This window comes from Colius striatus, chromosome 6 (genome assembly GCF_028858725.1).
Source record: "Colius striatus isolate bColStr4 chromosome 6, bColStr4.1.hap1, whole genome shotgun sequence".
Lineage (NCBI taxonomy): Eukaryota > Metazoa > Chordata > Aves > Coliiformes > Coliidae > Colius > Colius striatus.
This window is the reverse complement of record NC_084764.1, coordinates 45,316,669-45,332,976: the sequence shown is the minus strand read 5'-3', so window position 1 is coordinate 45,332,976 and position 16,308 is coordinate 45,316,669. Positions and strand designations below refer to the sequence as shown.

General features: G+C 51.1%; 1 protein-coding gene across 1 annotated transcript; it reads left to right on the top strand.

The window, feature by feature from the left end:
• The first annotated feature begins 4,711 nt into the window (after positions 1-4,711).
• LOC104559649 (extracellular tyrosine-protein kinase PKDCC) lies at positions 4,712-13,907 on the top strand. Its single transcript, XM_061998842.1, has 7 exons — positions 4,712-5,209; positions 5,330-5,452; positions 7,453-7,724; positions 8,814-8,893; positions 8,984-9,088; positions 10,746-10,922; positions 13,285-13,907. The coding sequence occupies exons 1-7, from the start codon at positions 4,712-4,714 to the stop codon at positions 13,368-13,370; spliced, it is 1,341 nt and encodes a 446-aa protein (XP_061854826.1). The 3' UTR covers positions 13,371-13,907.
• Positions 13,908-16,308: the final 2,401 nt, after the last annotated feature.

Below are 16,308 nucleotides of genomic sequence, written 5' to 3'. Positions count from 1 at the left end.
AAAAAGCAGAGTTTGTCTTTACTGTGGGGGAGGGAGACATGTTACCTTCACTTCTGGGCCAAGCAAACATTATCTGCACCAGCACTCTGCAAGTGCTCTTCCCAGCTGCTTGTAGGAGAGTCTTACACCTGCAGCTGGTTTTCTTGTGAGACTTTTCCTGGCTCTTGGGCAAAGCAAAGAAAAATTTGGTGTTGTGTGGTGGGGTGATTTTTCTCTGGGTGGCCAGCGCAGCCTGTGTGACATGTCTGGAGGCTGGATGCAGCAGGCTTTCTTGGTTTACCTGGAACTGCAAAGCCAGGCTGCTGAGGAAGGCTCCTGCCCCTGCAGATGGATAGGACACCTTTGGAGGCAGCCAGAAGCTCAGCTGGCAGGACTCAAGGTAAGCAGCTGCCTTCAAAGATGAGGGTATCAGTGGTGACACTTGTTCCCAAGAGTTTTTATTAGAGGTAAGTCTTCCTCCTGTTCTGATGGATGGCTGCTGCAGCTTTCTTTGATCCCTCTCCCAGACCCATAAACTCTTTGCCTTCCTCTTCTGGATTGATGCCCAGAGCTTTCATGTATGTCAGGACTTCCCCCCTGGATTTCTCCCCAGGTTTTTTATGCTAACCCAAGGGCTTGATCTTATCCCATTCAGATCACTGTCAAGAAGCAGGGAAAACCCTGTTGCCTAGACCTCTTGGGGCAGGAGGGAACCAGTTAGGTGAAATACACCGAGAGGAGAGTCTGTCTTTTAGAGAAAGGCAAATTCCTTCACCTGGCATAGGAGAAGAGGATGCTTTCTCACCCCAGGTAGTGTAGAGCACAGGAGACTCCCAATTTTGCATCTACAGCTCATGTACAGACTCACATTTGCAGGGAGGAGCCCAGCTAGCAATGCCAGCAGGGAAGTGGGAAAAAGAATCACAGTTTTGCATGGCCTTGCAGGAAGCCAGGAGAAGCTTCAGGGCTCCCATCACAGTCATTGCAGTTATGGCACAGCCTGAACAGCAGGCAGCCTTCTGCTCCATCTGTAGTCTCTGGGGGAATGACTGGAGATAAGAAAGCGTTAGATATTGTCCTCTATTGCTGTATGCAGAGCAGGAATTGGGATATGTTGTTCCCTTTCAGCCATGGCCAGCTCCTGAGTTGCTTTCTTTGCTTCAGCAGCTTCAGAGTGCAGTGCTGGGGGTGTGCAGCACAGCTTATCTGCCCATCTTCAGAAAACCTGGTGCTCCCAGGGCACAGTGGGGCCACTGCAAACACACAGCTTAACCATAGATGCATTTGCACTCCCTCTGGTGACACGATAAGAGCTGCCCCAGGAGGCCTTCCCTGCATCTGACAAGACAACCCCAAAGTGGGCATCCCTCCCCAGCAAGTTCCCAGCCCCCCACAGCACACACAGCATAAAAGTCGGGGGGAACTTCTGCTGCAGTACAAACGAGGGTGGGCTGAGGTGGCCCTGGCAGGGCTGTTGCACCTCCATTTTGCCCCAGATTACAACATCTCGTGTTCTCCCGGACTTAGGGACAAAAGAAACACTTTTAGAGAGGGAATAACGTGTCCTCACTGAGGCAGTCTGCTCTTCTTCCCTCCTTCAGCGGTACCTGGGACACGGGAGGCACCAGCACAGGGACACTACAGCCCTGCCAGCAGCTCCCTGGGATCTTCCTGCCCATGCCAGTGCTTTGATCTGCTCTGCAGGACCCTGGATGACTCTCTGCAACTAATCACTGCCTGTCTGTTTTGTGATAAGGTTTGAAGGCTGCACCCAGGTGCCACTGAAGCTGAAGCAGGGCCCTTTACTGTGGTTTACTCCCTGGGAGCTGTTTCTTGCTGTGCACTCCCAGCCCCTCAGCTGCAGGTACTGAGGGTCAGGGAGGCTCAGAAAATGAAAGCTAACAAGCTCAGAAAACTTTCTACAGTGCCTTTCATTCTCACATAAAACCTCCCTGTGAAATGTTTGGTGGCAAGCCCTGCCCTGCTCACCCTGCCCATGTGTGCCCAGGCATGGGTCCACACAAAGTGATGGGCACTTTGAATCCACAGTGATGGGTGTTTAACAGAAAGGGAAGTACTGACTCAGGTATTTCCCATTTGAGCCCTGAAGTGTCTCCTGATCTGACCTGCTCCACTGTCTCAGCAGTCCCTGGGGTGGCTATGGTCAAAGCTATCTGCCTTGCACTGTTGGTGAGCAGCTAAACTCCTCCCTGATGGGAGTTTGCTCTCTCCCAGGGCCTACAGCTCTGAACTTCTCCAGTGGTTTTGTACCCTCAGAACAAATTGTCTTCTCATCCTCCTCCTGGTTCAGCCAGCACAGGTCCCCAGAGCCCCTGGGCAACAAGACAGCTCTTCTCAAGGACTGGTACTGTTTCCCCTTTTCTGTTTAAAACACTTAGGTGACATCTATATTAAGGAAGGAAATATGCCCTGGAGCTTGCCCTGGTGCTGAGGTGAACTGCCACAGGACAGCTGTGGCTACTGAGCTCTTTTATCCTTCAAATTATGGTGGTCATGTGCAACCTGCATGTCAGGAATAGCCTGACAGGTCCAGATCATAGCAGGAATTGTCAGGAGAGTGCAGGTGACCAGGGGCTGCTCAGCTCTAATGGTCAAGTGCCAGTGCCTAGGAATGTACTTGGCTTCACTCTTGTGGTGTGCACTAGTCTGAGGACTGTCTCCAGCCCCAGGCTGTACTGGTAAGCTGACCCTGCTAGCAGGCTGTTGTGTTCTAATACAGAGCTTTTCCCTCTCATCCTTTCTCTTTGGTTCCACCTCTCACCTTCCATCTCTTCCCTCCTTAACTCCTTTCTCCTCTTCTTTGCACAAACACTCCAAGGAACTAGAGGCCACTCCAATGACCACGTCCCCCTCTGCCACATCCTCGCTGCAGCAGTTTGCTCTGTTTCTCATTCAAGGTGTCAGCTCTTCCAGGCAAGGCCACCTCTTATGCCATTGTCTGCAGGAAGCCAAGATCTTGGCAGGAATCCTTAAGGGCTACTCTAAAGCAAATAAATAATCACTCATCATTATTTTTATGTACCTATGAATCTTCTCTAATAGGTCTTGATATTATTACAGTGCTGAGAACAGGCTGAAATTGGATAATACTACACTCAGCTGGCATCTACTCCCTTGGAAACACGGGTAAAAATGCACTTAATAGCCCTCTGGTGACCATGAATATTCATTAATGTGACACAGATGTATAGTTGGCTTGAAAATAAGGACAGTAATTAAAGAGCTATTAAGGTTAAAAAGCCACAAAAGAAACTCAGCTATGGAAAGAGCTGATCTGGGGTGAGCCCTTCACCAACACCTGCATGGGTAAGCACAGGCAGCTTCAGATTTCCTGCTTGGTTTTGCATATCAGCAGGTCATGGGTTCTGCCTTCCCTCCTTAGACTTGGTCATCTGGAAATGTCCTGATGAATTCAGTTCGTTCTTCCTGCTGTCTTATAGAGCAGTTGTGCTCGCTGCAGTGCTGCTGCTCAGAGCATAGCTCACACCCTCTGAGCCAGCTCAGGGGGGCTTTCATAGAATCACAGAATGGTGGGGTTGGGAGGTACCTTCAGAGCTCATCCAGTCCAACCCCCCTGCAGAAGCAGGTCCCACCTAGATCAGGTCACACAGGAACGTGTCCAGGTGGGTTTGGAAACCTCCAAGGAAGGAGCCTCCACACCCTCCCTGGGCAGCCTGGGCCAGGGCTCCCTCACTGAAACACTGACACAGTTTCTCGTTATAGAACATTTTGTGTTCCAGCTTCTTTCCATCACCCCTTGTCCTGTTGCTAGATACAATAGAAAAAGTGCTGCCCCAACCTCCTGACACCCACCAGTGAGATATCTGTAACTGTTAATGAGATCCTCCCTCAGTCTCCTACAGGCTGAACAGCCCCAGGTCCCACAGCGTTTCCTCATCAGGAAGATGCTCCAGTCCCCTGAGCATCTTGCTGGCCCTGCACTGGCCTCTCCCCAGCACTTCCCTGTCCCTCTGGAGCTGGGGAGCCCAGAACCGGTCATAGAATGCTGCCCTGAGTGGGTTGTGTCACCTGGCTCATGGTTTTCTTCACGAAGGAAGGACAAGGCTGCATTTTCTGCCTGGTGTGGCTGGGGTTGCCGGTTGGTTGGTTTGTTAGTTTCCCAGGGACAGTTGCAGCTCCGTGGTTTAACCAAAGTATTGCTGTTTCAACCTCACAGGGTTTATCCTTCCAATAAGGGAGTCTGCCAGTGTTTGCTCTAAGTCTAACCTGAGACTTGTCAAAGGCACGGGAAAGTGGTATCGCAGTTCTTACTAACATTAATCCGTTTTCCACGCCTCGGCCGCGTCCTGCGGCAGCTTTAGCAGGGCTGCCGGCATTCACGCCGCTGAAATCAGCGTGTTTCGCTGTAAACAGCCCCCGCTGCAGGGTCGGGCGGGGAAATACCACTCCCTCCCGCCACCTCCCATTCCCACCGCGGGACGCCTCTCACAACCGCAGCCCCTTCCCCTCCCCTCCCCTCCCCGGGCTGTCCGCGCCGCCGCTGCCCCGTTCGCCCGCGGCTTCTCTTCGGCCGGCGGCTGCCCCGCGGGGCCGTGCCGTGCCGTGCCGCGCCGCGCCGTGCCGTGCCGTGCCGGAGGGGTGGGGAGGCCGCTGTGCCGCCCGCCCTGCCCCGCCCCCGGCAGCGCTGGGCTTCCCCGGCGCGGGGCGTGCGGCAGAGCGGCCGGAGCTCGGAGCGGAGCGGCGGCGCTCCATGGCAGCGGCGGCGGGGCGGGCGCGGCGGGGCGGGCGGCTGGGCGCGGCGGCGCTGGCGCTGCTGGCATTGCTGGCATTGCTGGCGCTGCCGGCGCTGCGGGCCGGGCACGGTGACGGTGAGCGGCAGGAGGGGTCCGCGCCGCCGCCGCGCCCGCTGCCGCCGGGCTTGCGGGAGGAGCTGCGGCAGAGACGGCGCGACCTGCGGCGGCTGGCGGCGGGCGGCGGGGAGGCGGCGGCGGGCGCGCTGGGCTGCGGCGAGCTGCGGCTGGCGAGCGGCGTGAGCGTGCTGGGCTGGGGCTTCACCAAGGTGGTGGCGCGGGCGGCGCTGGCGGGCGGCGGGGCCGTGGCGCTGAAGGCGGTGCACGGCGCGGGGCCCGAGGTGCTGCAGTGCGTGCGGCGCTACGGGGCACCCGCCGGCTGCCGCCGCCTGGCAGCCTACAAGCTGCTGAAGGAGCTGGCGCTGCTGCGGCGCCTGCGACACCCCGGCGTCGTCCAGGTACGGCGGGCGGCCGCGGGAGCTGCTCCCCCTCGGTAGCGGGCGTTTCCCAGCCGCCCGCGTTGCCCGCTCCCTCGGCAGCGGCGTCGCTCTGACGAGCGCTCCTTTCCCTCCCGGCAGCTGCACGGTCAGTGCTATGAGAGCAGCGGAGATGCTGAAATACGGGTCACGGCCATGCTGGAGCTGGGATCCCCCCTGGACATGATTCAGCTTCTGCAGACCCCCTGGGAGGAGAGATTCAAAGTAAGAAAATAAAGGAAGTTTTTTCAGTCTCTCTGAGACCGCAAAGTGGGTAAATAAGAAGAGCCCTTGTTGCCGTGCGGGGACACTGTTGCTCCCGCAAATTGTCCTTAAATCGTTGTGTCTTCACTGCTGGCCTGGCGGCTCGCTGGTGCATCCCTTCTCTCAAAAGCCGGGAGCGCTACATCGAGGAGGAAATGGCCACAAAACGCTGCTCAGGGCAGGGCTGGTGTTTAATGCCCGCTGTTAACGCTGGATTGCTGCTTGTCCCGCAGTGTTCCACTCCGGAGGGGCTTTCATAGCGATTATTACCCTGGGTCTGGCTCGGGAAAGCTGCCTTGCTCCAAGTCTTTTATTTTCTGTGCATTCCCTGCTTTAGGCAGCAAGCTGAGCAGCCTGTCTCTCCCCGTGTGATGCTTCTGACCTTAGCCCTTTAGGTATTGCTGTACTACAAACGTTACTGATTTGTTTTCCTCCTGCTGTAGGTGCTAGGATTGCACCCCTGTTAGTGAGAGCTGCCTTGTCTCCCGAGCATCCTGCACAGGGACTCTTCAGCTCCTCGGGAACATAAATGCCTTATGACATGGTGCTTATTTTGGTTATAGCTTGTATTACAGATTGCCTCAAGGTCTCAGCTGGGGGTTCACTACTACTTGTTTGCTTCCCAGGAGGAAAGAGAGGATCGAGTGGAAGCATCTGTACCTTAATAAGAAATGCTTTGGGCAAAACAGAAATGCAACAAAAGTCCCTCCAGAAAATCCCTGCCTGCATGCAATCTGCAGTGTTGAAAAGGACCCTTGCCATCTGAGCTGGGGTAGGGGGGGAAATGTGGCAACTGTGCCTGCGGAGCTGCAGGATGCCAAGCTGGGATTCTTATGATTGCATCACAAATCGAGTTAAAATAGCGTCAGAGCTTCCAGAATCATCTCTCTTAGCCTGTGGAGTTCCATTTTTGCTTTCAAACTATTTCATACCAGCTTCTACGTAGCTTTCCCAGCACCTCATCTTCTCCAAAGTAGCAGAAGTAGGCTGTAGAGCTAGAAACCCCTGATACTGGCGGTGACATCTGGTACGGTGGCATTAAGGTCTTCATAATCTTTTGACTGATGAAGGTGCTCTGGCATTGTCTAGTCCTGTTTCCTTATTATGCTGTCTGAACAGATGGGATTCCCCTCTGGTGAGCCACATCAGATAGCAGGGATTCTGTGAGGTGCTCCTGCACCTGCAGAGATGGCTATCGGCGGCAGCGAGGGTGGCACAGGGCTGCCTGGCACACCTACCTGATGACACAGTTCCTCTGGTGCCAGGGCTCCTCACCCTGGATGAAAACTGCTGCAAAAAAACCCACCCTATTTGAACAAAGTGCTGGTGCAGTGTAAATGCACTCTTCCAGTTCTAGTTTGTCCAGAAATCGTTTGCTGAGCTTTCTGCTGGATCAGGTACTGTCTGGCCTTTCCCTGCTGCCAGAAAGTTGACATAAAAGCAAAAAAGCTGGCAATGAAGACATTGCATGCTTTGGCTAGTTCTTCAGAAGCACGGTTGTGTGCCCAAATTTGTACTACTGAGTGATGCAGCAAGGCATGAATCTGGTATTAATGATCATGGAGCCTCAGTCTGTGTGGAAGAGCATGGGGGGAAGGGAATGTATCACTTCTATGCCAGGGTGGGGAAAAAACCCCTTCTGATTTCAGCTAACAAATCAATGTAGCTCCTGAAACATCATTGTTTTCCTCACAGCTTTCTCCTCTGGTTCTTCCAGCTGCAAATGTCTCTTTGTATATGCATGTTTTTAAAAAATATTGCTAAACTGCTTCCCAGCCAGATCCTGTGGCAATGCTGATAATGAATTGTGTAGCACACAAAGAGTTACCTTTTAAGTACTCTATGCTCTTTTTTTTTTTTTGCCTTTAATTTCATTGAATAACCTCCCCTTTGTTCTACTTCCAAATTAATAGCTGTTTTTCATCTGCTTTTCCCATGCATATTCATCTTCTCTTTCTTAGATTTGCCTGAGTCTTGTGAAGCTGCTGTTTTACTTGGCACATTCCCCCCTGGGTTCAATAGCCCTCTTGGATTTCCAGCCGAGGCAGTTTGTAATGGTGGATGGAAACCTAAAAGTAACAGACATGGATGATGCCAGCACCGAGGAACTGTCATGCAAGGGAGATAGTGACTGCACACTCGACTTCCCCACAAAAAGCTTCCCTCTCAAGTGCTCTGTGGCTGGGAAATGTGAAGGAATGAATGAAAAGAAGAATCTTTTCAATGCCTATCGGTATGTCCAGAGACGGGGGGTGGGGGGAAATCTGGGCTGACAGAGCTCACATACTGCTGTTCAGCCTCTAGCATCTTGCTTTTCTTCCCTGCAGTGATTCCCCCCTCACCTCTGTGAATGGGTAGTTAAGGATCGCTTTGAAGCAAGTTTATTTTCCTTATAAGGCAGGAAAACAGTGTAGTTGTCTGGTGAGAATGAAGGAGTCTTGCTGCTCCCTTCCCCAATGCCCTCTAGAAACGTGCCCCAAAGGTTGCACCTGTGAATTTATTGTTTGCCAAACAAGCCCTGGCATTTGATATCCATGGGTTGTGTTTGCTGAAAGCAGTGGCAGCAGGGGCTAGCTGCCAAAGCCCACCAGCTTTCAGCTCCCTTTGCTGGGAATGGGCTGGCTGACTTTTCCCCTCAGCTCAGTCTCCCTGTGGAAGCCTATGGGCACCTGTGGAAAGGTGATGGGAAGGGTCACAGGCATTGGGCAGAGGCTGCTGCAGCACTCACTGTAGGTCACCAGCTTGAAAGCATGATGGTGTGCACATGATGTGCTTGGCAGGTCGTGTACCAGACAGCTGGATGTTCACACAGAAGGACTGAGGGAGGCTGAATATGGAGGACTTGGTGTTAAGGGGCAAATCCCTGCATAGATAATTGCAGCCTTGCAGTAACACGCTTGTCTCTTGTAGAACAAGGAGTTTTCTAGAAGGTTCAGGGAATGAGTGTTCCTGCCTTCACAGGGGTAATAAGAATGCCAGACCTTTTCAGGGCAGGGGAAAGGCCTTGCATGAGTCTTCTTTCATATGAGCCTTTTGGGGTTTTTTGATGGGAAATGCATGCCTTAGTGCACAAAAGTGGCCTCAGGGAGTGAGGGCAAGAGCCTTTGCAAGGTAGATTTCAGGCAGCATTTGGCTACATGCTGTGCTGCAAGGACCAGGCTTTCAGCAATGATCTGGGAGGTGCCAAGGAAGAGCTCACCCATCACTTAATAGCCAAAGCAGACTTCCTAGTTGCAGATGGATAATTGGGTCAGGGAAAATGTAGCTCACCAGGGAAATTACACAGCTGCATCCTAATCAGCTTGTGGGATTTCTTTTGCAGGTATTTTTTCACCTACCTTTTGCCACACTCTGCACCACTAGCTCTGCGGCCCCTTCTGAGTGATATTCTGAATGCAACAGGTACCAGCTAATACCAACTTCTGTGTGAGGAGTCTCTAGGGAGCATTTCATGGAATTACTCATCTTTGCCATCCTTTTCTTTAAATGCAGGTGATTTACGATATGGAATAAATGAAACCCTGGCAGCTTTTGAAAAGGTTTTACACCTGTACCAGTCTGGGCTCTATCTGCAGAAAAGACCTCTTCTTCTAAAAGGTACATGAGTTTTGAATGCTTTAAGTAACAAAAGCACTGAAGGAGCAAGGAACTTGGTAACTGGTCAGATTCAGATCTCCCTGTATGTTCAGGCAGTGTGTAATCACTAGGAAAAGCACCAAAAGGATCTTTTTTTGAGCAGCCTTTTGTTGCTTTTTCATGGGAGCTATACAGGATTGTATTGTTTTGGCAAGTAAATGCAGTGCAGGCAGTCTGGGCCACACATGGTACGTGTTTGCCCTGCTTCTAAATACTCTTCTCATAACGTTCATTAGTGTTTCAGTTGATACTTAGGCTGGCTTAACCAACCATAGATTAGCAAACCAAGTGTCTCCCTCATATCTCTCTTCAGGGTCATCTTATCCTGTGGAACAATAGTTCAGTTTTCTGTGCTGATACACAAGGGTCTCATTTCAGCTGGCTTCTGAGTGCTGAGCACTGGTTATAGTGGGAATGTAGAGTGGGGAGGTGACGACACTGAGATGAGTGTGGCAGGGTAGCTGGGGGCTTGGTGCCCTCTCGGTTTCTTTCTTCTGAAGACCCTCCTGTTGGACCTGTGGATGGATAAATGAGCCTTTATGAGGTGCATTCCCCTGAAAAGGGCCTGTTTGGTGGCAGAGGTGAGGCTAATCAAAAGGAAGACTCCAAAAGCCCAGTGGTTCCTGAGGGTTCCCTTGGGATGGTGGGGCAGTGATGGCAGCTTGTGTAAGGAAATCTCTTTACAAGTAAAAGAACTGGAATTTGCACCATTAGGAGGAATTTCTTTCCTGAAAGGGTTGTCAGACATTGGAGACACTGGAGTCACTGTCCCTGGAGGGGTTTCAGAGCTGGGTGGGTGTTGCACTGAGGGCAATGGGCTGGTGGTTGATAGGGCTGGGACAGAGGCTGCGCTCCATGAGTTTGAAGCTCTCTTCCAGCTGAAGCCATTCTATGATTCTGTGAACAAGGTTCATTTGCACTGAAGGACCAGGAGCTTTAACAGGAATTACTAGTATTTTCCAACACCACCTACCTGTTGGCTTTGCAGCTGTCCCAGTAGCAATGTGCCAAAATGATTGCCAACCTAGAGGTGTGAGAAGGTGGGCACTCTTAGCAGCCAATGAACAATAGCCTGACCATCACCTGCTCAGGCTTGTCAGGTCCTTTTTATTCCACTGGAGCAGGATCTTGCCCCCCTTTTCCCCACTGGGTTTCCCAAATCTCCAGTACCTGTGTGTGGCACCGTGATGGGAGAGGCAGCATGTGCCACATGTTGTTTGATGCTGGACCGGTGACCAGCTGGTTCTGCTGTTGGGCCTGAGGTATAGGAGAAGCTGCTGTGAGGTTGGCTTCTGTGGAGAAGTGGAGGCTCTGTGGGTCTGCACAGCAGCCTCCTACTCTCACCCACTCCTGTGCTTGCTCCACTGTTCCTTCATCCTTGTGAGGTCTGTCTCCTCTCTTGTATCTATGGGGGAATTGCTGCCATAGCAAAACCAAAAGTCAGAAGTGGGGTTTCTTTTAACTTTGCAGCTCCATCCCCTCCATCTAAGCAGGTCAGTTTGTCTGTCACTGTCACATTGCTTCGAGGAGCTTCGCTGAAGTGCCACATACTGAGTGTAACTGGTCTCTGAAAGGGCATGGAAAAGAGCTTCCCTTAACACCCTCCCTCTGTTCCCAGACTACATCTCCCTGAAGGGCTTCCGAACAGTGGAAGGAGAAGACTACAAGTGCTGGCCCTCCTACAGCCACCTGGGATGCCTGCTGTCTGTCCACAGTGCCGAGGAAGCCGCTGCAATCTGTAACTCCCAGTCGCAGTGCCAAAGCTTTACCGTCACGCAGCAGAGGACGTGGACAGGTGAGGCTGGGCAGACACGAGGGGACTCTGCCATGTAGTGACTCTGCTTTCCCAGGCACAAGTGGGGATGCTGCTGCTGCCTTACTCCATGGTGCCTTGAGACTACAGGCACATATAAAAGCTGCCTTCTTGTTCTTGAGATCAGATGGCTGCTGCCAAGAGCATCCAAAACCCTGAGGCTTTGTAAGGAGGCATATGAGAAATTACACTCTCCTCCTTTGCCTTCTTTCCTCCACAGACTTTGTGCAGAACTGCTAGGTGTTGTTAGACAGTTACTTACTTCAAGCAGAGCTGACCTCGCCTTGGTGTCAGGCTAAACAATTCCTGTGGTAGGTGTAGGCTGCCAAAGGCTGGGGGCTTTTTGGAGATGAAAGAAGCTACGTAAAAGGAGGTGGTTGCTATTGTTGTAATTACAAGAATCATAGCTTAGAAGTTGTTATCCCCTTTATCAAAACAAGAGCCCCAGACCCATGGATTTCCAAAACATCTCTGTAATTAGCTCTGATTACAGCCTCTTAGGGTTAGCATGTGCTCAGAAGTCACAGAGTGCCTCGTTTAGCTGACACTCCAGTCCTGGGCTGAACTGTTACCAAGTGAAACATTCAATGGGGTAAATGAGTGTCTTCACTCAGGACAGTTCTGCAGAATCACATCTTGCTGGCACACACAAGAGGAGTTTTAAAAAACCCCTCTAAATTGCCAAACCCCAGGGCTTTTCTGGGGGTCCCTGTGCAGTTGGCATGTGGGGAACTAGTGACAGACAGGAATCCCTGGGAGCCACTTTCCCCTCAGACTTGGCTTGTGTGAGCTGTGCCTGTGAACTGTGAGCTGTGCCTGTGAACTGTGAGCTGTGCCTGTGAACTGTGAGCTGTGCCTGCCTGTGAACTGTGAGCTGTGCCTGCCTGTGAACTGTGAGCTGTGCCTGCCTGTGAACTGTGAGCTGTGCCTGCCTGTGTACTGTGAGCTGTGCCTGCCTGTGAACTCTGCCATTCTGCGCTGTTCCTGCAGCCTCTTAGAGTCATAGAAGCACAGTATGGTGGGGGTTGGAAGGGACCTTTAGAGCTCATCCAGTCCAACCCCCCTGCAGAAGCAGCTCCCACCTAGCTCAGGTCACACAGGAATGTGTCCAGGTGGGTCTTGAAGCCCTCCAAGGAAGGAGCCTCCACACCCTCCCTGGGCAGCCTGGGCCAGGGCTCCCTCACCCTCCCAGTAAAAAAGTTTTTCCTTACATTTAGGTGGAACTTTTTGTGTTCCAGCTTATGCCCATGGCCCTTTGTCCTGTCACAGGACACTACAGAAAAAAGTGCCACCTCATCCTCTAGACACACACCTTTTAAATACTTGTAAATGTTAATGAGATCACTCCTACGGATGAGTCTCTGCTCCAGACTAAACAGCCCCAGGTCCCACAGCCTTTCCTCAGCAGGAAGATGCTCCAGTCCCCTGAGCATCTTGGTGTCCCTGCACTGGCCTCTCTCCAGCACTTCCCTGTCCCTCTGGAGCTGGGGAGCCCAGAACTGGACACAGGACTCTGGATGAGGCCTCACCAGGGCAGAGAAGAGCAGAGGGACTTTCCCTTGCTGATATTTTGTTCTTCCTCACATTTTAGAGCTCATCTTTTCAGCCAAAGATGCCAAAAGTGTGTGGCTGAAGTGCTGAGTGCCCAGCTTTGTCAGATGGATTAAAAAGAGCTATGGGAACCTAGTAGTGCCTCTTAAGGCAGTTTAGTAAAGCAAGATGCAAACCCATCTCATGTAGAGAGTGTCTACCACAGGGCTACTAAGATGATCAGGGGACTGTAACATCTGAAAGGCTGCGACACCTGGGGCTGTTTAGCCTGGAGAAGAATGAGAGAGGACTTTATCAACACTTCTAAGTGTTGAAGGAGGATGAGGTGAGTCTTTTTACTGTGATGCCCAGTAACAGGACAAGGGGTAATGGACACAAGCTGGAACACAGCAAGCTCCACTTGAACATAAGGAGAAACTCCTTTCCTGTGAGGGTGAGGGAGCCCTGGCCCAGGCTGCCCAGGGAGAGTGTGGAGTCTCTTGCTCAGGAGGACATGTTCCTGTGTGACCTAAGTAGACTTGCTTTAGCTTGGGGTTGGACTGGATGATCTCTAAAGGTCCCTTCCAAGCCTGACCATTCTGTGATTCTGTAAAAGCCTCTGGAGCTGATTGTGAGCTCTTGTGCACACTCTGGGAGCATCTGGAGTTCCCTGGGAGCGTAAAACACATATGTGGCAGGGTAGAGTGACTCTCCATTGAGCAAGCAGTGTGTTCCTGTGTCTTTTGCAGTGAGTTGCATGAGACAAGGTACAACTATCTCCTCTATTAATCTTGCACCTTTCTTTCCTTTCCAGGACGCCCACTTGCCTTGTTCCAGAGCAGCCTGACTGATCTGATCCCGGATCCTAATGCTGTGCTCTATATTAAACAATCACCTTAGTAAGACTTACACAAGTCTGAGAAGGACTTTAAAGACAATGAGATCACCAAAAAAAAAAGTGGTCCTGGGAGGAGCAAACCACTGTGGAGAATTTCATCTGCTGAAAAGAATGACATACTTTGTTTTGCTTTGGGATGGGATCTCCATGCCAGCTCAGATAGAGTCAAATGCTGCTGTGTCCTTGATCAGAGCTCAGAGCTCTCATCACAGCCCCACTAGCTTCTTTTATCTGTTTCCACACTGCTGTCCCGCAGAAACAGTCCCAGTTTTAATCAAATGTCTCTAGCCTGTGCAATGCCTAGCCTTGCTGTTTCGGTAACCAGTTTCTCAGCCAAGAAATAGAAGTAGATGCAAGGAATCAAGCTTGAATAGGCTTAGTTCAGTCACCTCTGAAAACCTGTGGATAACTCACCTTGGAGAAGGCAATGGCTCCTTCTGCAGCTGCCAACCAGGATTTCACAGCACTGCAAAGGGAAAGGACTGCATTTCAGCCATGGGGCCGAGGTTGCAGGACTGGGATGCGTAACCAGAGGTTGATGATGGGGTTGGTCTTCCAAGGAAGGGCCTGATTCAGTTCCTTCCAGGGCAGGGGATGGAGGTGGGTGTATAGGTCAACTCTGGAAGCAAATATCTGCATGTTTGGATGCAGGGTTTGGCTTTGACCCTGTGTGATTTGCAATGCCAGCTCCCATGTATCAACCTTGAAGGTTTTTCTCTGTTACTTTCTGTGAAAGAGCGAGACATTCAGATTATTTATGAGGCATGACTCTGTATGATAAAGAATGCTTCTGTTTATTCTGAGCATGCTGTGAAGGTTTTCTCTTTTAATTGCCTAAGCCTTTACTGCAACCAAATGTACAAGTGCAAGTGTTTCCCACCTTCAGCTCACCTATCCCCATTACCCCCTCCTGAGTGCTCTAAGCAGTGCATGAATGACCCCAAACCCCTTGGACATTTATGTCTTGGAGAATGCTCAGTGGCTGTGCTTTTAGGCTCAGGTGTAGAAGACACAGTTGGGTCACAGGAGCCTCCTGCATCAGCCCTTTGCTAAAACTGTTGATATAGGCTCTGAAAAATAGGTGGGGGTTGGTGTGATTTCAGGGTGTAAGCTGGCAAGGTAATGTGATTGTCCCTGCAGTGTTGCTGTTTCCATGTGGGCCTCTGTAGCAGCTGTGGTACCCCCTGAGGAAAGGTGCCTGAGCTCCTGTTGAGCTGTGTTTTTCATGATCTGCTCCCTGTTTCCTAGAGCAGGATCTCACTTTTCAGCTCGTTAGTGCTCCATTAACCCACAGCACTGCCGTGGCATGAGGGCTTTCTCATGCACCCTAACCCCTGCTGCTTAGGAGCAGAGGGTAAGGAGAGGCTTGGGGCTCTTGATAGTGATAGCAATTAATGAGACTTCCTAGTTAGCACAACAAGAAAGATATTCTTAGTGGTGGCCACATTGCTGCAGGCTTTTTGAAGGCAAGACATTTGAAATGGCCAGCCATGGCTGCTCTCTCCATTACAGTAGGTCCTGTGGAAGTGGAGGGAAAGGTCCTGCCAGGGGTCCCCTATTGTTTTACAGGGACCCTGCTGAGCAGGGCTTGGGCATCTGCTGGGTGGTGCTTTACATTATCAAGGGGTAATGACAGCTTATTCCATATCTCTCAGCTTCCTGAGATACAAATCAGAAGTACATTTCCCAAAGGAAGGGCAAGTGCCAGCCTGGGGTCGTTTTAGAGGAAGAAACAGAGAGAGGATGCAAAAGCTGAAGCAATTCCAGTTTGCTTTAGAAAGATCTTCCCATCATAAACATGTCTCCTGGTAAAAAACCCCCATGTTTTAGTCATGTGATCCTTTGATTTTCCCATCAAGTTTTCATGGTATGATTGCCTACCAGGCAGCCAGGTCCAACCCCTCAGCAGATGGGGCAGGGTATGGCAGTGTTGCTTGTGTCAATGAGACTCCAGCATTAAACCTGCAGTTAGGGCCTGGGAGCAGAGACTGTATCATCCTGCCTTGAAAGCTTGTTCTTGTCATTGTTCTTATTACATAATAAATCCATATTTTCTTTAAAAAGGGAAGAAAAGAATCCCAGATTTGCTGTTGCCCCAGGGAGTGGCTTTGGTAGGGCATTTAGACTATCCCTTGCAAGTGAGTAGGTGCATTCTCAGAGCCTGTGTGCAGTCATCATACTAGCACAGACACACATTTCTGTTCATGTGCTGGGTACCTATAAAATGCCACAGACATGCTGCTAAAAGCATGTGCACTGATTCTCCTCACACCTCCCTGCAGCTCCCCCAGGGCACATAGCCCTCAGTGAGCATGCTGGCTTCAGGTGGCCCCCTGCAGCCCCATGAATGCTGGGTGAGGGCAAAATGTTTTTTCACCTCACTGCATCTCCAGCAGTGCTTTGACATGCACTTAAGGAAACAGAGCCACTTGGAAATAATGGTTCCCACCCTGCTTTTTTCCCAGATTCTTCTTCTTATCAGCTGCTAAGAAACCTTTTGCAATGGCTGATGCAGTTCAATAGCACATAGAATTAATTCTCTGCTAGCCTGAACAGCTTGTGTCCCCTAAACTTCAGGCAGCTGGTGAGGGGTCAGGTGCAGCTCCTGGGACAGGGCTGTGTGCAGCACCCAGGCTGCTCATGGCCTGGAGGGGAGGCTGTAGAAGCAGCTTTTGTAGTGTACTATCTTCATGTTCCATCTCCCTCAGTTGGTCTTTAGTCATTCTATCCTTTTATTAAACTATAATTGCCCCAAGAGCCTCGAGACTTGCCATGCCAATGAAGGTTTCAGTGCATGCCTAAAAACTGTGTTTCAATAACTACAGTGTGTACAAACCCCAGATATAAACCATTGCTGCCCTTAAAACTCCCAGTTGCTGGAGACAATTTGTCTCTGCTATCACTGATCAGTATTTGAACCACCATTGTGTAATACATAAC